This window comes from Aspergillus multicolor, assembly GCF_047715735.1.
Source record: "Aspergillus multicolor strain CBS 133.54 unplaced genomic scaffold BDW74scaffold_2, whole genome shotgun sequence".
Classification (NCBI taxonomy): Eukaryota; Fungi; Ascomycota; class Eurotiomycetes; order Eurotiales; family Aspergillaceae; genus Aspergillus; species Aspergillus multicolor.
Window position 1 is genome coordinate 587,823 of NW_027395953.1, and position 17,546 is coordinate 605,368.

The following is a 17,546-nucleotide window of genomic DNA, read 5'->3' on the forward strand; positions in this document are numbered from 1 at the left end:
CGCCAACACGGCCGAAGTCCTTCTAGGCTTCAGGATTAATCAACATTCCCAGAGCCAGGAACAATTGGCAGGTTTATTCACTCAGCCACCCACCCCTATTGATGAAACAATCTTTCACATCATGCATAGACAACTTCCTTGTCTTCACCTTCTTCAAGGCAGAGTCACTAGCCATAAACCTGGCTCTGACACCATACCCACTCTTTAAAGACCAATTCACAGGATTCCCCTGGACGCCTTCAACAAGGGTGATCCCAGTAGGTCATTGTTTGCTTCGTGAACATTGTGCACTCGAATCTCACTCAGTCTGACTGCCAATGCTCTGGGTCCTGCAAGACAAGGGAGATTGCTACCCAGGCCTGACAGTCTGTCACACCCTTTGGCTGATTGATAGTAGGATGTCAAGCCAGAACGCAGCTTCGTAACCACTGTCTCGGCAACGCTGACCTTATCAAACACGCCCTCAGACGGTGGAATCCCCAAATAGGTTGCTACACCACCACCATTAAATGCAGCAAGTTTCTGGTCGCATACAATCATCTTGATGCGCAGGTTCCCGCGTCCTTCGAGAACCACTCCCCATTCAGTGGGTACACATATCCTGGTTGAGGCGACGTTCAGATCTTGTGGTGACTTGGCTTAGGCACGCTCACAGATAGAATACTATTATCACCGCGTATACGAAGAGTTGGTAGAACTCTGTACTGTTAAGGCAGCGTCGGTGAAGGTGATCAAGTCCTCGGTGATGTCTGTGCGGGAATGAATCACTCAGACGGCCGAATTGTCTACTCACACTAAGACCTCTTCGTCCCTGCAAAGCTAGCTCTGGAACAGTTTCCACGACGGGGAGCACGTCGAGCTCATCGCCCTGAACAGCTAGCCGACTGGGGTATACTTTGACCTGTACATAGGAATTGTGTCCACATTCGTGATACGCAGCAGCTTGCCGGTGGCACGATGGTTCGGGTACCACTATAGGCAGCTCTAAACTATTTGGTTCAGCTGTCCTAATCTGATACAGGGTGGCTTGCCACGAAAGAGTGTAGGATAGCCCTAACCGGACACTATACCATGGCCACCAGGTCAACCATGAGGCTTGTGACCCTGCATTATGCAGGATATATTCGGCTGAAGTCAAGATGCGGCTCTCTGCAGAGATATCTTTGTCCTTTTCAAACCAGACCTTTTGACCATGTACGGAGGACGATTGGAAGGACTGGCAGCATGCGTCAATCTAAGGTACTCCGTACTTTTGGTCCGCTGGCGATTCCCACTCTCCGAAACAGGACAGGACCGGGAGTGGTCATGACGCGTGTTGGCCGGTAACAGACTAGCCTCGACATTCGAAGGTCTCATGGTAATCTGTAAATCGGGCGCGAGAGATGTCTGGCTACGAGCCTACGCTATGGAAAAGGAAGCGGTTTAGATCGGATATTCGCGGCGCTTGGTCTTGGAGGTTGGTTGCAGGCCAGGCCGATGTCGTGGCTCCGCTGGCTACCGGTATCGGCCCATGCCAGTGACTCAGTAGTACGGTAGTACTCTGTGATAAAGAAGACAGTGACAATATACAGCACAATGAATGTAGACTCGGTATATAGTACTTTGGTTATAGGAACAATATCAACTTGGACACCGTCAATGTCTTTTCGCTGATTGATTACTCTGTCCTGTAAAAGAGTGGCTTCAAAGGCAGCCAGTTCGATGCCCCGCAACCTTGGAACGTTATGAAATCATCCCAAACTGATGCTCCCCGCCATCGGATCGGCCCCTGCAGCTGAAAACATTTGATTTTTTCGACCGCCATTGGAATTGACGAGTGACTCACTGGCTCTTTGAAATATAGTCTCAATTGCTGGTCTAATTTGTCCTTTTCTTTTCCTTCAAGTTCCTGCTTTTCCCTCTTCCCCGTCTATCCAGACGTCCATCTTTGTTCTTCCCCGCGTCTCTCCCCACCGGCCGGGTTCACAACCACAATCATGCCTATGTACGCATCCCTGCGTCGCCAATAATTCAAGCGATCAGATTAGCTAACCCGGAAAAAAGGCTCAAAGATCCCTCCAAGAAATACAGGCCATTCAAGCCTCTGAACCTGCCAAATCGCCAATGGCCCGACAAGACAATCGACAAGCCTCCGCGGTGGCTGGCCACTGACCTGCGCGATGGCAACCAGAGTCTGCCTGATCCTATGGTACGATCCCTGCAGATTCCTGTGTTTGATAGACTAACATTGTACAGGATGGCGAACAAAAACTCCGCTTCTTCAAGATGCTCGTCGAGATTGGCTACAAGGAAATCGAGGTTTCTTTCCCCTCCGCCTCCCAGATCGACTTCGACTTCACCCGCAGCCTCGTTGAGACCCCCGGCCTGACTCCCGACGATGTCTGGCTCCAAGTCCTCTCTCCCTGCCGTGAGGACCTGATCCGCCGCACAGTTGACTCCCTCAAGGGAGCCAAGAAGGCCATTCTGCACATTTACCTCGCCACGAGTCCGTGTTTCCGACGGATTGTCTTCAACATGGACAAGCAGAAGAGTTTGGAAATGGCCGTCCGCTGCACAAAGTACGCACGATCTATCACGAAGGATGACCCCTCGACCGCGGGCACCGACTGGCAGCTCGAGTTCTCCCCCGAGACTTTCTCCGACACCGAGCCTGAATTCGCCGCGGAGGTCTGCGAGGCCGTCAAGGCTGCGTGGGAGCCCACCGAGGAGCGCCCTATCATCTTCAACCTCCCTGCCACCGTCGAGATGAGCACACCCAACGTTTTTGCTGATCAGATTGAGTACTTCTGCCGCAAGGTTTCAGAGCGCGAGAAGTACGTAGTATCCGTTCATCCCCACAACGACCGTGGCTGTGCCATTGCCGCCGCTGAGTTGGCTCAGATGGCGGGTGCTCAACGAGTCGAGGGTACTCTGTTCGGCAACGGCGAGCGAACCGGTAACGTCGATCTCGTCACTCTTGCCCTGAACCTTTACACACAGGGTATCTCGCCCAAGGTCGACTTTTCAGACATCAACGCCGTCATCAAGGTCGTGGAAGAGAGCAACAAGATTCCCGTCAACGAGCGATGGCCATACGGTGGTCAGCTGGTTGTTTGCGCCTTCAGCGGTAGTCACCAGGATGCTATCAAGAAGGGATTCAAGCTCCGCGAGGAGGCCGGAGCTTCCGACGACATCAAGTGGGAAATTCCCTACCTCCCCCTGGATCCTCAGGACATTGGACGAACCTACGAGGCCGTCATCCGTGTCAACTCACAAAGCGGCAAGGGCGGAGCCGCCTGGGTTATTCTGCGCAGTCTGGAGCTGGATCTCCCACGCGCACTCCAGGTCGAGTTCAGCAAGATCGTCCAGAAGCGCACAGAAGAAGCGAACCGCGAGCTGCGACCCAGCGAGATCGTCACTCTCTTCGAGGACGCCTACCACCTCAAGTCCAACCCCCGCTTCAACCTGGTCGACTACAACATCACCACGGACCGCTCGCAATCCCCCGCTCCCCCAGAACCCGGCAAAGCGCTCAACACCAAGAACCTCAAGCGTCGCTTCACCGGTATCGTCGAGATCGATGGCCTCCAGCACGCCATTACCGGTGTCGGAAACGGTGCCCTTTCCTCTCTCGCCAACGCCCTTGCATCCCTCGGTATCGATCTCGATGTCATCGACTACAAGGAGCACTCGATAGGTGGCGGTGCCGCCAAGGGTAGGGACGTCAAGGCTGCCACATACATCCACTGCAGTGCAGCCGGTAGCCAACAGCAAGTGTGGGGTGTTGGTATCCACCAGGATGTTGTCCAGGCCAGTTTGATTGCCCTCCTGAGCGCTGCTAGCTCTGTAAGTTTAGCTTCCCTCTTCATCAATCCAGATTTGCTAATCGTGCGTCAAGTTCCTTACGAGCCGGGCTGGTTCCCCTGCTCCTTTCCGCCCTATGCGCTCCAACACCCTTACCGACGAGGACCTTCAAGCGCTGGAGCAGCTCGCCGGCTCTAACGGTGCTGGGGTTGCCGTTGCCAACCTTTCCGAGGGCCAGTCTGACTCCAAGCCCACAGTAGACCTGGAAGCTTTGACGAAAAAGGCGGCCGGTCAGTAATGACCTCTGAGTGCATATTTGCTTACGTTTTATTTCGTTTGGGGCAGCGTTGCAGTAAGACAAAAGTACATCCCTTACTATATACCAGTACATATGATTTGATAATGCATTCTGGTTGTCCAAAAATAGATATCATTCCAACCTGCATCGCCTCTCCGCGTACCAGATCCTAACCCCTACACTCTGTTCCAGCTAGTCCACCTTCCCCTAAAACATTAACCTAAACACCACAGCACCACTGAATCGCAAACCCGGGCTGCACATAGCAGACCTCCCTAACAGCCACACAGTCCCCATACACGCCATCCGACGTAACTACACTCGCAACCGCACTCTCGGTGTCATCCACACATTCCACTTCCGATCCCTGGTTATAGGTCCCGCAGAGCTCTCCATGTCCGACGCGCGAGTCGATAACCCCGCAGGTACTGTCGACGATGAGTGAGTACGTGTCAGTCGCTATACTCGGGGCGATGCCGACGCCGATGGAGCCGGGGGCGCAGATGTTTTGGGCTGCGGTAGAGGTAACAAGGACGAAGATTGTTGCTGTGAGCGTAGTGAGGTACATTTTGGTTTATTTTGAGCTGACTTTAATCGTCCGAGGTATGTTGTTCTTTCAGAAGCTTGTTTGGGTTGAGGACGAGGTATGAAGTTGGGAGTGAGGGCTTCCTCCCTCTCTCTGCTTGCTTCTTGGTATTTATATGCCGTCAATCATCCTCCAAGTCCATGTCCGACGCAGAGAAAGCCGGTCTTGGATGAGGCTCGCTCGTATTCGATGCGGTGCTGGCCATCTAAAGACACCGATTCCTCGTATTCCCCAGGCAGCCAGCCGGCTATTGGAGGTACGTTGTGGATGTGATATCTTAGAGATCGATATCGAAGTATTGGAGATGATTTGACTATAGAGTGAGACAGTGAGGCATTGCAAAAACTTTGAAGTCCTGCTCGTATTGGTGGGTAGAAGCCATGCCCGACTGATGACGGCCGACCTGGGGCGACTGCTTTTCCTTCCGATATCTGTCTCTTTCCTCCATTTCCGCTCTCACAGCGTCTATCAGCTATCTGCCCCGACCCAGCGGGACAATCAGGGTCCTGAGCATGGTTGTATCATTGGTGGAATCAGAGGGTGATCGACAATGTTCTATCAGAGTACCCAGGTTCAATTGGCTTGTCCACATCCCGATGTCTCGCCAATGCTTCTGCAACCAGGATCGGCCTCATAGTAAGCCGGCCAAATTATACACCGAGCCCTGAAGCTGAAATCTATCTGTATTCCATCAATTGCCTCAGGGAACGCAAAATGGCCGTTTCAATACCCGTCCGCCGACATATGAGGGAGTGGACGGGTGTATATAGACGGTGTTCTGCGGCATATGTTACACTACACCATGGACCACAACGATGTTCTCCTCTCACCCAGGATATGCGGCACTATTCGTGCTTCTCTTCCGTTCTTGCCAGTGTCAGGTCCTATCATTCGACTCTGGCTCTGCTGTCTTGGCCGAGGCCGATGGGTCTCCTGTTGATATCTGGGTAGCTCCCGATGAGTACAAGGGTGTCGCTCGAGCAGCCAGCGATCTAGCCCTGGATTTCGGGCGAGTAATGGGTTTAAATGGCATCGTACACCAGAACACCACGTTTTCGAATATCCAACGGAGTGGTGTTCCTGTTATCGTTGGGACGGTCGGCACGACCCTGATCGACCGGCTCGTCGGTGCTGGCAAACTCGACGTCTCCGAAATCAAAGGACAATGGGAGTCATATGTTCAAGCTGTCGTCAACGACCCTATCAATGGCACTTCCCAGGCTCTGGTCATTGCAGGTAGCGATAGACGGGGCACGATATACGGCATCTAGGACATCTCAAAAACCATCGGTGTATCGCCTTGGTACTGGTGGGCAGATGTGACCGTCAAGACAAAAGATGTGATTTACCTGAACTCTGGTCATGATCGAATCCAAGGGTCACCATCCGTCAAGTATCGTGGAGTCTTTATCAATGATGAGTGGCAACTTATAGACTGGGCAGAGCGCAGATTTCCACAAACCTCGACAGGGTCTCACTTCACAAGCGATTTCTGCGTGCTTTTATTTGAGCTGCTGCTTCGGCTCAAGGCAAACTACCTCTGGCCGGCTATGAAGCAGTATAACTCGTTCTACCTGGAGGATTCGAAGAATGGCGAGCTTGCAGACGAGTACGGGATTATCATGGGCACGAGTCACCACGAACCAATGACGCGGTCATACTATGAGCAGCAGAGACGCCTGGACGGTAACTGGGACTAGACTGTGAACAAGCAGGGCGTGACCGAGTTTATGCAGGAAGGGGTGGAACGCTCTAAGAGCTGGGAAACGCTATACACGATAGGAATGCGAGGTGATGGGGATCGTGAGTCTCCAACGCTCAATTCCACTCAACTGGAGGAAATCATCCAGGTTCAACAAGCCATCATTGAGGATACTGTCTCAACACCACCAGGGGGGGTGGGGGGGGGTGCCTCAAACTTGGGCGCTTTACAAGGTCAGTTTACTTTTCTTCTGCGGATCTCCTGTCTAACAATGCCCAGGAAGTTGGCAAATACTGGCAGGCCGGGATGAATGTCTCTGAGCTAGTCACCCTGCTGTGGGCAGACGATAACTTTGGCAATCTCCTCCAAGTCCCTTTACCAAATGAGCAACATGTGCCGCAGGTGCCGGCATATACTACCACTTCGGCTACGCGGGAAGTCCTCGTAGCTATGAGTGGATTAATTCAAAGCAGCTTGTCAAGGCATGGGAGCAGCTCTATATTGCCTACGAAAGGAAAGCGCGTAACATTTGGATTGCCAATATCCAAGATTTGAAAGGATTTGTACGTCTCCCCCTTTTCTCGGTCATGCCTGGGAACTCACTTTGACTAGGAGGTACCCATGAACTTCTTCTGGACATGGCCTACGACATGTCCGCTTTCGAGACGCCTGATGGTACAACCAAATGGCTGAAGCGATGGGCCACAAGGGAATTTGGACCGGGCGTTGCAGATGCAGTAACAGAGATATACAATGTTTACGGTCTCCTGACTAGTCGCCGCAAGTACGAGACACTATCCATGAGCCCTTTCGCTTTCAGCACCTTGAACTACGATGAAGCAGCGAATATACTCCAGGAATGGGAGGATCTTCTTGCTCTAGCTCAGGAGACTTATGACACGCTCGAACCACTGATTCAGAGAAGCTTCTTCGAGCTCGTTCTCCACCCCGTCCTCGCGGGAAAGACAGTGATGGAAGTGTATATCACAAAGCATCTGGGCGATCTCTATAAGAGCCAACTGCGCACAAGCACAACAAGCTAGCCAAACGATCTCTGGAAGCATTTGCCACTGATGCCGCTATAACGAAACGATACCATTCTCTCTTCAATGGCAAATGGAATGGTGCTATGTCGAACCCGCATATTGGCTACACAAATCGCAACTTTCCTCCCCAGAACATAATGCCCAATACCTCTTGGATAGGGGATGAGGACTCGAAAGATGTTGACATCTTAGGCATAACAGGCCAGGGCCTCAATACAGCACAAAGCGACAAGCCTATAATCCTCCGCTCTGTTGACCTCTATATGCCTCTCGTGGAAACTCGGTACATTGACATCTTCACTCGCTCAAACGGTACATTCTCATACAAGATTGAGTCCAATGTCTCCTACGCCTCAGTGACAAACTCAGCTGGAACACTTACATCCGGAGGAAACTCCGACGTTCGCGCCGTCATCACCTTCGATTGGGACCGTGCACCCAGCGGTCTAACCTGGGTAGCCCTAAACGTCTCCCGAACCACCAACAGCACAGGCAACAACACAATATCTACAATAACAGCCGCCACAGCCACTCTCCCCGTAAACAAAACCTCGATCCCTTATTCATTAGCCAGCCCCGGTCACATCGAATCCAACGGCGTCATCGCTATCGAACTAATCCACTACACACAATCCGAATCCCGCCAGGGGGTCTCCTACATAGACCTACCCTACTACGGCCGCACCCTCTCAGCCCTCAAGCTGTGGCCCGACACAGCACCCTCCCAGTACCCCTCGACAGAACCCAAGCTAACAAACAACATCTACACCTTTTCCCGCGCCCCCAAGGCAACACTCATCCTCCTCCTCGGCGGCATCCTAGACTTCGACCCAACAAGACCGTTAAAGGTTGCATACTCCATTGACGAGAACGAAGTGCAGACGAAGCACGTGTTTCCCGACTACGATGCTGGAACGGAACCACCGGACTGGGATACGGCGGTTATCCAGGGCGGGTAGAACGTGACGGCCGAGGTGGACGTGGGCGTTGGAGCGCAGACGCTGAATCTGTGGCTCCTGGAGCCCGGAGTTGTACTTCAGAGACATTTGATTGACTTGGGGGGATTGAAGGGAAGTGCATTGGGTCCGCCGGAGAGTCGGTTCATCGATTGATGATTGGGTACGGTCAATCACCTAGGTATGTAGTTGACATTCATTCAAGGAAGGCACGAGGGGAAACCAAGTCAGGAAGGCACAAGGGGGTACTAAATAAGGAAGGAGCGATTGCGCGGGTCTAGTGCTTACCATCGCCTCTGCCGTTCTAGATGGCGGTATTCCCGTCGCATTTTAGGAAGGAGCGAAGGGGGCAACTGCTGGATGGGGAAGGAGCAACGGACGCAGCGTTTCATAGTTGTTCTCGAACAAATTCGAGATATAATGCTTACTTGATTTCAATATTCCTTTCAGAATATCTCTGTACATGATAACTTACCCTAAGATAGTTAGGACTTAAGTTGATCGCCAGCGAAGGTTCGGTTAGGGTTTTCTGGGAGCTGAGCAAAAACCAACACGAACACTATATCCGAAATTCAAAAGTTGCAGGCTAAAAGTAACGATCGATTCACGTTAATCTTGTGTCTCAATTGACGCAGTTATAAGTGCTTTTTTACTACCTTCTTACGGAGTCTCGTTTGTAAGAGAAATCGGAATATATATTTACGAACAGTTAAGTTTTGCTGCTAATCTTACAACCACATGGCCTATCTATTCCAAGCGGAATATTATCGGAGCATTTACAGCGTACTAGCTGTAATGAATATATAAACATGTATTTCAGGGGTATGTATGTACAAGTGAAGAACAAGCGATTAAATCAGGGCCAGCTAATGCATCGGGGGCGTAAAGTAAGGGGTTCGTTCATGGGCAATGCAATTGCAATCAAGGAAACGAAAAGTAGAAAAAGAAGAAAACAAAGTCAAAGTACCCAAGCGGTATTCTAGTTTATTGTAGATAATCTCTACGGGCTCCCTGGCCGCGACCATCAGCATCATATGCTGACTGGTACATTAGCGCTTCTTGCGGCCAGTCCCCCTGTTCGTCTAGTGCACCGGTCGCTCTGGGTCGGTACGAGTCACTTCGTTGGGGGAATTCGATGACAGGCGCTCCGGTGTTGGGGTTTTGCGAGTATCCTGGGCCTGGGCGGTAGGGGAGAGACTCCGCGGGGGCGCCCGGTTGCGAAGGAGCGGCGGCTGAATGTCCAAAGTCTCCGAAGTCGAAACTAAAGTCCCGTCTATGACCCCTCGGAGTGTCATTAGTTGGTAGAGGGGATTGATTCTCGTTGGTGTCAATAGGAGTCTCCGGTTCGGCTGCTGGCTGGGGCTGATGATGCTGAAGCTCGATCTGCGGCACTTCCGGGATGGTCGCTGAAGAGCTGTTGACTAGCGTCAACGACGGCTCTGCTGGGCTCTCTAACAGAGGTGGAGCGGGAGGCAGAGCCGGAGAGCGCGGTACAGGTTCATCCGGTACAATCGTAGACCGTCGAGCGCTTCGAGCGCTGTGGCCCATGATGCTTCCGGCCTTGGAGCTCTTGCTCATACGGTGTTGTGGAGCAGGCCCAAAGTTGCCACCTTCCATCTCGCGGATGCTGAACTGCGCAATCGTTCGCAGTTTCCTGGTCACCCAGGATGCCAGCACCTTCCCGCGTTGTTTCTCGCCGAGACGAGAGCGGGGGAAGTCTCCGTAGGAGACGAACGCAACGATGTCGGCGACAACCTGGTGCTCGTTGAGAACAGCGTTCACAATGACTGGGACTAAGGACGCTAAATAGGCTTTTCTCGTCACCTCGACCACAACCACAATCATGCCACCAGCCTGGAACACAGCACTGTAAAAGTTAGAAAAGACCTTGCCGCAGAACAAGGTTACTTACCATCCGCCATTCACGATGTTACGGTGGCACTTCTCCACAGAATTCTCTATATCCATGGGGAAGTGGTTCAACCCATTGACCTCGAAAGTCTCTCCAATTCCTCCAAGCACGAACAGCACCTGCATCTCAACTGGCTGGCCTCCAGGTCCAATTGGCCGCGTAACCGTGTGAAGGAAGCCCAGATCTCCAGTCCGCACAAAGGACACGTTAGGATCTCCATCTTCAATCCGGCCATCGAACCGCTCAAGATCAAAATCTTGCTTCGAGCCATAGAATGACTTGGCGCAAGCATCTGATTGAAGCCAAATCTCTCCGTATTCACCAACTTGAGAGAGTGTGCATGTTTCCGGATTGACAATAGCGATCTGTGTGTTCACCGGCACCATACCAGAGTCCTGCAGCGCCAGTGCTGTTGGGTCGGTATCAGGATCCACAGGGACGATGAGTCCACGACGCAAAGCTCGCAAGTCCAGCCACACTTCAACGGGCTCAATACACATATAAGACCTGGTAACAACCATGGGGTTTAAAACGTGCGAGTACACCACATTGATCGCCGTCCGGTCTAGATTGGCACCGGCAAAGTGCAGGCGCACTTTTTGATCTGCGACATTGTTAGCATTTTGCATATGAACTGTGATTGAGGTAATCATACATATGTCGACACGAGGCCGCCCTTCGGCAGAAATCATCAGGTTCTTCAGCTCTTGTAACTGGAAGCCTTTACCGGGCATTGCACTGATGGCATAGTCCAGCATCTGGCTGGTAGCGTATGTATCCTTGATCTTGTATCTAGAGAGGGCGAGGAATAGAGTCATAGGATTTTGTGCGAAGTCAACTGGCGAGACTAAGTATGTCGGTGCACCTAAGTCATGTTAGCCTCGACTGCTCCCAATCTTGTAATGAATAAAACGACTTACCAACATATATACCCATCAGGCAGGTATGAAGGAAGCCTAGACCCAAAGTGCTTCGCACACTGCCTAGGACCGGTCGAGAACTAGTCATCTGACACGTCTCTTTCTGTACTTTGCACATGCCCAGTATGGTATCATGTCCGATTGAGACAGAAATCCTCCGTTGGTCTGGAGTCCAGTACGTCCATACCATAGCCGGTTGACTTCCTTGCAGCCATGATTCCTTCATTGTGAGTCCGAGATCCTTACATCCATGAGACTGTTTCGATGGCTTGGTGGTGTTATAAATGGCGGGCACTCCTATCCTGAGAACTTGCGCAGATTGCTTGATATGTTGCGAAACAAGTTTCTGTCGCATCACATGGTCAACATCGTTGTTAACGATGATAGCCTTTACGTGGAAGTCACTGATAACATGAAGAAATGCAGGGGCATCTTCCGAAAGCCGGTTCTGATCGATAGGCGCAAGAGGAATCACAACCACACCGAGGCAGAAACAAGCGTGGACCGCATAGACATAGTCTTCTGAGTGGGTGTACATCAGAATCACATGGTCGCCCGGACGAAGCTTGACTTTGTTTCGTAAATAGATCGCGACGGCAGCAACCTTTAAATCGAATTTCTTCCAAGTAATGCCCTTTCCTTCCTTTCCGCGACCGTCAATTGAACAGTACGATAGTTCCTCGGCTTGCCGGGATACTCGCCACTGCAGTAGGTCGACGATGGAAGTAAAGCTATTGAGAGGTGTGGAGGTGCGATCGTCCATCACAACATCACGATAGTCCACTCCGGAATACTGCTTCTCTGGCAGCTCCAACAAAGCTTGCCTGGTTTCTAAGGCCAAAGGTGACCAAATACCTCCAACCGGATCAACGCCAATGGGAAGGTTCATGACCGATCGTCCAACGCCAAATTTGACATGGACGCAGGGTAAGGTTCCTGCATCAAAGTCCTTGCGGCAAAGCATGTTGCCGATTTCCTGTCTTCCGTTCTTAGTAACTCTCGGAAGGGTATTTGGCGCTGTAAGCATCACACAGTAGACTCTCAAATGGTGTTCTTGGTAAAGAACCTCCATGCATCTTTCTGCAAGAGACTCAAGAAGGGCGGAGTCCAGCTGTCGCGGAGGGCCTCCTGAAGTCGTTGGCGCCGTTGACGCCGCGTACGACTCCAGCACAACAATCGGAAGATGTTCTTCGTTGACAAACACATCAAAAGCCGTACAGTCGTGTATTTTGGGAATATTTTTGAGCGTGCTGACGACGAGGTGTTGAACGAAGAAGTAGCGATGTTCCGCGGCTGGCTGTCCATGCTCGACCCACTCTACCTTTTGGCGGATTCGGTCTTCATACAGCCCGAGCACGAAAACCTTGCCCTCAATTACACAACCAAGAAGGCCGGTTCTAAGAAACTCGGGCTCAACCAGAATAGGTGTAGGGTTGGCCTCTTCAAACTTATACGGCCGCGCGTGGAAAATAGCCTCTGTATGTTTGGGTAGCGCCCAGAATCCACCGGAAAGAGAGGGCGAGTCAATCCAGATTTCGCCAACAACATTGGGTGTGCACAGCAGATTTGTCTCAGGGTCGACGATGGCGAACGTTGCGTCAGGTATAGGATATCCGAAAGCCCCAACACGGACAGCATTCGGCATAGTCCCCGCATACTTCCTAGCATCCTCACCCATGGCTAATACCACGACTTCATTGTTCTTCAGGGCCTCTTTATCAAGCAGCGCTTCTCCAAGCTCAGTCGTCCCCGTCTGTTCAGGGGCTGGAGCAGATGAACCGCCGCCCAACAAGCTGCTTCCAAACCCGCTCTTCTCGGCCTTATCAGCATTGGCTTCTTCCTTCTTGATCTCCTGGTCCTCGATTGGGTCCATCTCGTGCGTCAAAGGACAACCCATCCGTTCTTCGCCTCCTAACCAGTCCCTTACACTTATTACCATACCGCCATGTTCGGGCAAGCATAGCATCGGCGCGACAATTTCGCGCGCTCGTGGATTTCTCATGGGTCGCAGCCATCTGTCTGCAAGTACCTCATGGAACTCAGCATCAACAGTGAGCGTATCTATCAAACAAAGCTTGACACTAGCAAAGTTAGGTTCCGCATTTTTCTTGAAATGCCGCGTAGCCATAGGATCTTGTTGGTAGTTGTAAGCAGTGATCTTTAACCCAGGATAATCGGCAGCCATGATCGTGGCCCTGTATTTGGTCACCAGGTGTGCGTAGAGACCTGGCGTTTCAACCGCTCGATCTTCTAGCCATACAGTTGTATGGCCGCCGTACGCTGTAAGAAGCACGCCCAATATCATACCAATACCCTGTCTAGGGTCCAAATAGCTAATAATGGTCTCTCCGCGGGTTTGTTGCCTCGAAGACGAAGGCACAGTTGCGAACATCGCACTCAAACAAGCCATCTGATGCATTATCGTTCGGTGGCTCATGACAACACCGCGCAGGTCTCCTGTTGGGGCGCGCGAGAACTCGATATACGCCAAATCAGGAACAATAAGGGGTGGTGTATCATCCTTTTTCTTCGGATGCCAACTGCCGAACTCATTGGTCTTCCACCACTCTACACCTCGAGGCCAGTTAAGCTTTTGAGTCGTGATGTCTCTCTGAAAGCTTTTGAGGTTATTTTCTGTCGTCAATGCGAGGTGCGCTTGGGTCGACGTCAAAACAAGGTTCAAGCTCTGATAGTCGTTTAAACTGTTGATGGGGACCGCGACAACGCCGGCAATGAAGCACCCTAATAATGCAACAGCGAACTCGATGATCTCAGAATCTCGATAAATCAGAGCAACGCGGTCTCCACGATAAAGATTGCTCTTGTCACGGATGACCTGGGCGACCTTTTCCGCGCGGCTTGCGAGTTTCTCCCATGTAATGGACGCAATTTCCTTTCCCTTTTGATCCAGAACCCAGTAAGCCGGCTGTTTGCCACTAGTTCGCGCACGGTGTCTAAGAACTGTGGGAATATTATCAAAATTCGACATCGGCGTGTTTTTATCATGCGGATCATGTACGGCGAACGGAATATCTCGGGGCTCGAGGGGCAGTAGGTGATCCACAATAGCGCCTTGCGGCAGATCAGAGGCAGGTATTAATGGGGGCGCCATCATCGCCGTTGGAGAGAATGCATCGGATTGAGAGTATCGGTGGAACCCGCCACCGTAGCTATCTCTATAGTCCTCCTGTTGCTGCCCAGCAAAGTCCTCGAAGTACCCTTGTTGAGACTCCAGCATGGTCGATTGTCGTGATATTTCAGGAGGAGGCATGTCGTAAGCTCCAACTGGTTCATCAAATTGATCATTGGGGCCCGTAGGGCTGAAAGCGTAATTCTGGCTCAGGAGGGTCGCTGTCCTGGAGTCTTGTTGTACGGGAGGGGCAGGTTTTGGGAGGAAAAGAGAATCATATGAGGACGCCGATGGGCCCCGTCCATGGTGAGACAGCATCGCACCATCTCCATTGAACGGCGACAATCCCTCGTTGCCAGCATTTTGCTCGTATCCGAGGCTTCCGTTGCTCGGCGCTCCATGTCCACCGGTGAAAGATTGCGAAGGGCCGCCCGAATCAGCTGTTGGCGGCCGTATACTGAGAAGTGCTGGCGGAGATCTGACGGAACTGGTCATCGATTGGGTTGATTCGGCAGCACTGATGGCACTGAAATCGAGAGCTGTAGATCCGAGGTACTGCGAAAGGAGGAGGGTTCGCCGTTTCTGATAACTTTAGTGATGTTAGCCCCAAAGTCTCGATTATTTCCAGCCGCAAGTGTAATGAGACTGAAAGCTTCTCCGTGTAGCGTATAGTATTTTCCGTATATCCATTCCCCCAAGTATTTTCCAATTATTCGGCGCGGAATAGCTTACCCCTTCTCTGTGATGTCACCTTCCTAGACAGGAGTATCAGCACTGTAATACAGAAATGTGCTAGGATCCATTGAAAGAGCCATAAGCATACCTCAAGTTCCCTATCCAGTTCCCGCAGAGCGGACTGGAGTTGGGGGTGTTCCTCCCCCATCTTGACGGTGTCGCGGGAGTGACGAGGGGTTGTGGTTCTAGTAGGAGTATCTGCGGGGATGCGCTACCCTCATCGCAAGTTCGCTGAGCAGCTTCCGTAGAATGCCTATTACCAAGAGGAGCGCTTCTTCTAGGTGTTTAGGCTTGCGATTCGAGAAACAAAGTCGGTTGAATGAATCGCACGACTTGTCTCTCCGCGTCTAAAGCCACAGCGTCACCTGCTGGTGGCTAACCTCACGGGGCACGGGCCAATGACAGCGGAGCTCGGAATAAACACCGCCACAGCTCCGAGACATGTTTTAGGCGCTCATATCTCAATGCTACTCTGTACGACGCTGATGTTATTGACATTTCAATGATGGGTAAGAGTAAGACGAAACTCAGTACGGAGTACTTAGTGACTGTATAGTGTAAGTGCGACAACTACAGCAGGGCTCGATGTTCGCTTTGATGGCTTATATAAGCCCCACTATAGGGCGGGTATGGAGTATGTGTAGAGGAGAGACTATATAGTGCTGGAGTACTAGTCCAGGATGAGACATTGAAACATAACATAGTTTAGGAAGAGTAGCTTTAAGCCCGTAAGAGATATGGATATATTGGACAGAGGCTGAAGCAATTCTGCTCGTCCGCAGGTACGTTGTAGTCAAGCGCAAACGACGTGAGGAATACAGTTAAATTAGCTGCTGAGATTGATCTGAAAGTATACTGGTGAGTTGTTTCGTGTGACGTACGCGACCCTTTCAAGAGTTCAGATACCAGATTGATAGAGCAATGTAACGAAAACAGTCTTCAAAACAAAGTATCGACCATCCTACTCCGTACTCCATAGGGCGCATCGATATCGAGCAGCCTAAGGTCTGGAAGTTGATGTTCTTCCAAACATCTAACCGTAACAGGACTAACCCCGCCCAGGAATCTGGCTACAGAATCACATGATCCGCGCAGTCTCATTCGCCCCATGGCCTGCCCTAACCCACCCACAGTGCTAAGCGAAGCGCACCTCCATTTTCCCTTTCGAAGAAACATTTCAGCCGACCGATCGCCAACCAACGACACCGTCCGACACACCTCACGAATCCGTCCCTCGACAACAGGTGCATACGGAGCCAACATGTCTGAACACGGTGAAGTCGAGGTCGATATCCCCGCCGGGGTCTACAGCTCCCTTCCCAAGGATGCTCTCGCCGAGATGGGAACGGTGAAGCTCTTCAACAAGTGGAGCTACGAGGATGTTGAGATCAGGGACATCTCCTTGACGTAGGTGTCCCCTTGTGTGTTTGCTGCGATGGACAAGTTTTCAATGGCGGAATACGATCGGACTGCGTTCAGTTGTGGGAGGAACAAAAGGGATGCGAACGGGCAACTGAATTGCGACTCCGCGAGGAAACGATGCCAGAGGAGGAGGACATCGCAAAGTCAAGGGTGAACTCGCGCTGACCTGCAATGCCTATAGCGACTACATCCAGATCCGTTCTCCCGTCTACCTCCCTCACACCGCTGGCCGCTACGCTGCCAAGCGTTTCCGCAAGTCTCAGTGCCCCATCATCGAGCGTCTCACCAACTCCATCATGATGAACGGCCGCAACAACGGAAAGAAGCTCATGGCCGTCCGCATCGTCGCCCACGCCTTCGAGATCGTACGTTGACCCGCATATTGAAAGCAGACGAGGAGTGGGAATTTGGATCAAAAACTGACTTATCTATCAGATCCACATCATGACCGACCAGAACCCCCTCCAGGTCGCCGTGGATGCCATTGTCAACTGCGGTCCCCGCGAAGACAGCACCCGTATCGGTTCCGCTGGTACCGTCCGTCGCCAGGCCGTCGATGTCTCCCCTCTCCGCCGTGTCAACCAGTCCATCGCTCTCCTGACCATCGGTGCCCGTGAGGCTTCTTTCCGCAACATCAAGAGCATTGCTGAGTGCCTTGCTGAGGAGCTTATCAACGCCGCCAAGGGTAGCTCCAACTCCTACGCCATCAAGAAGAAGGACGAGCTTGAGCGTGTCGCTAAGAGCAACCGGTAAAACGGTTATGTTGGGCGTATTCTCCGTTTATGGTCCTGTTTCATGCTTACTGGAGTGGACGGGGAGTTTCTGGGATTCAGTCGATTTGCAAACACATGCACGGCTGTATATACCTACACAGTCACGAAAGGGAGTGAGATCCAAAAATATGAGAGAATCGGACGGCTTTCTTCTCCAGTAATTTGGATGCGATCATGAACAACCTCTATTAAACGAAAATTTTATTCCCTGTTCTGTCTTGTCAAGTACCTGGTTTCGGTATCTTCAAGCACTCGAGTAAACGTATTCGTAGAAGCCCAAATA

General features: G+C 51.6%; 5 protein-coding genes across 5 annotated transcripts; 3 read left to right on the forward strand and 2 right to left on the reverse strand.

Annotated features, from left to right (window-relative positions):
• Positions 1-1,833: 1,833 nt before the first annotated feature.
• On the forward strand, positions 1,834-4,199 carry BDW74DRAFT_143767 (2-isopropylmalate synthase). Its single transcript, XM_073722910.1, has 4 exons — positions 1,834-1,984; positions 2,044-2,188; positions 2,236-3,825; positions 3,878-4,199. Exons 1-4 carry the CDS (start codon positions 1,977-1,979, stop codon positions 4,079-4,081), a joined length of 1,947 nt encoding a protein of 648 aa, XP_073588523.1. The 5' UTR covers positions 1,834-1,976; the 3' UTR covers positions 4,082-4,199.
• Positions 4,200-4,301: 102 nt separating this feature from the next.
• Positions 4,302-4,649, reverse strand: BDW74DRAFT_173291 (uncharacterized protein; the record flags this gene model as incomplete). The annotated part of the gene is made up of 1 exon (XM_073727769.1): positions 4,302-4,649. One exon carries the CDS (start codon positions 4,647-4,649, stop codon positions 4,302-4,304), a length of 348 nt encoding a protein of 115 aa, XP_073588524.1.
• An 820-nt stretch (positions 4,650-5,469) lies between these two features.
• Positions 5,470-8,527, forward strand: BDW74DRAFT_165177 (uncharacterized protein; the record flags this gene model as incomplete). Its single annotated transcript, XM_073726386.1, has 9 exons — positions 5,470-5,484; positions 5,588-5,893; positions 5,939-6,353; positions 6,450-6,565; positions 6,649-6,762; positions 6,843-6,936; positions 6,982-7,346; positions 7,400-8,356; positions 8,390-8,527. The coding sequence occupies 9 exons, from the start codon at positions 5,470-5,472 to the stop codon at positions 8,525-8,527; spliced, it is 2,520 nt and encodes an 839-aa protein (XP_073588525.1).
• A 571-nt stretch (positions 8,528-9,098) lies between these two features.
• BDW74DRAFT_143768 (putative AMP binding domain protein) lies at positions 9,099-15,369 on the reverse strand. The gene is made up of 6 exons (XM_073722911.1): positions 15,157-15,369; positions 15,066-15,088; positions 11,204-14,922; positions 10,939-11,148; positions 10,284-10,887; positions 9,099-10,238 (listed from the first exon to the last, which is right to left on the reverse strand). The coding sequence occupies exons 1-6, from the start codon at positions 15,214-15,216 to the stop codon at positions 9,356-9,358; spliced, it is 5,499 nt and encodes a 1,832-aa protein (XP_073588526.1). The 5' UTR covers positions 15,217-15,369; the 3' UTR covers positions 9,099-9,355.
• An 889-nt stretch (positions 15,370-16,258) lies between these two features.
• BDW74DRAFT_143772 (40S ribosomal protein uS7) lies at positions 16,259-17,488 on the forward strand. Its single transcript, XM_073722912.1, has 3 exons — positions 16,259-16,475; positions 16,672-16,855; positions 16,926-17,488. Exons 1-3 carry the CDS (start codon positions 16,330-16,332, stop codon positions 17,241-17,243), a joined length of 648 nt encoding a protein of 215 aa, XP_073588527.1. The 5' UTR covers positions 16,259-16,329; the 3' UTR covers positions 17,244-17,488.
• The last annotated feature ends 58 nt before the right edge of the window (positions 17,489-17,546 follow it).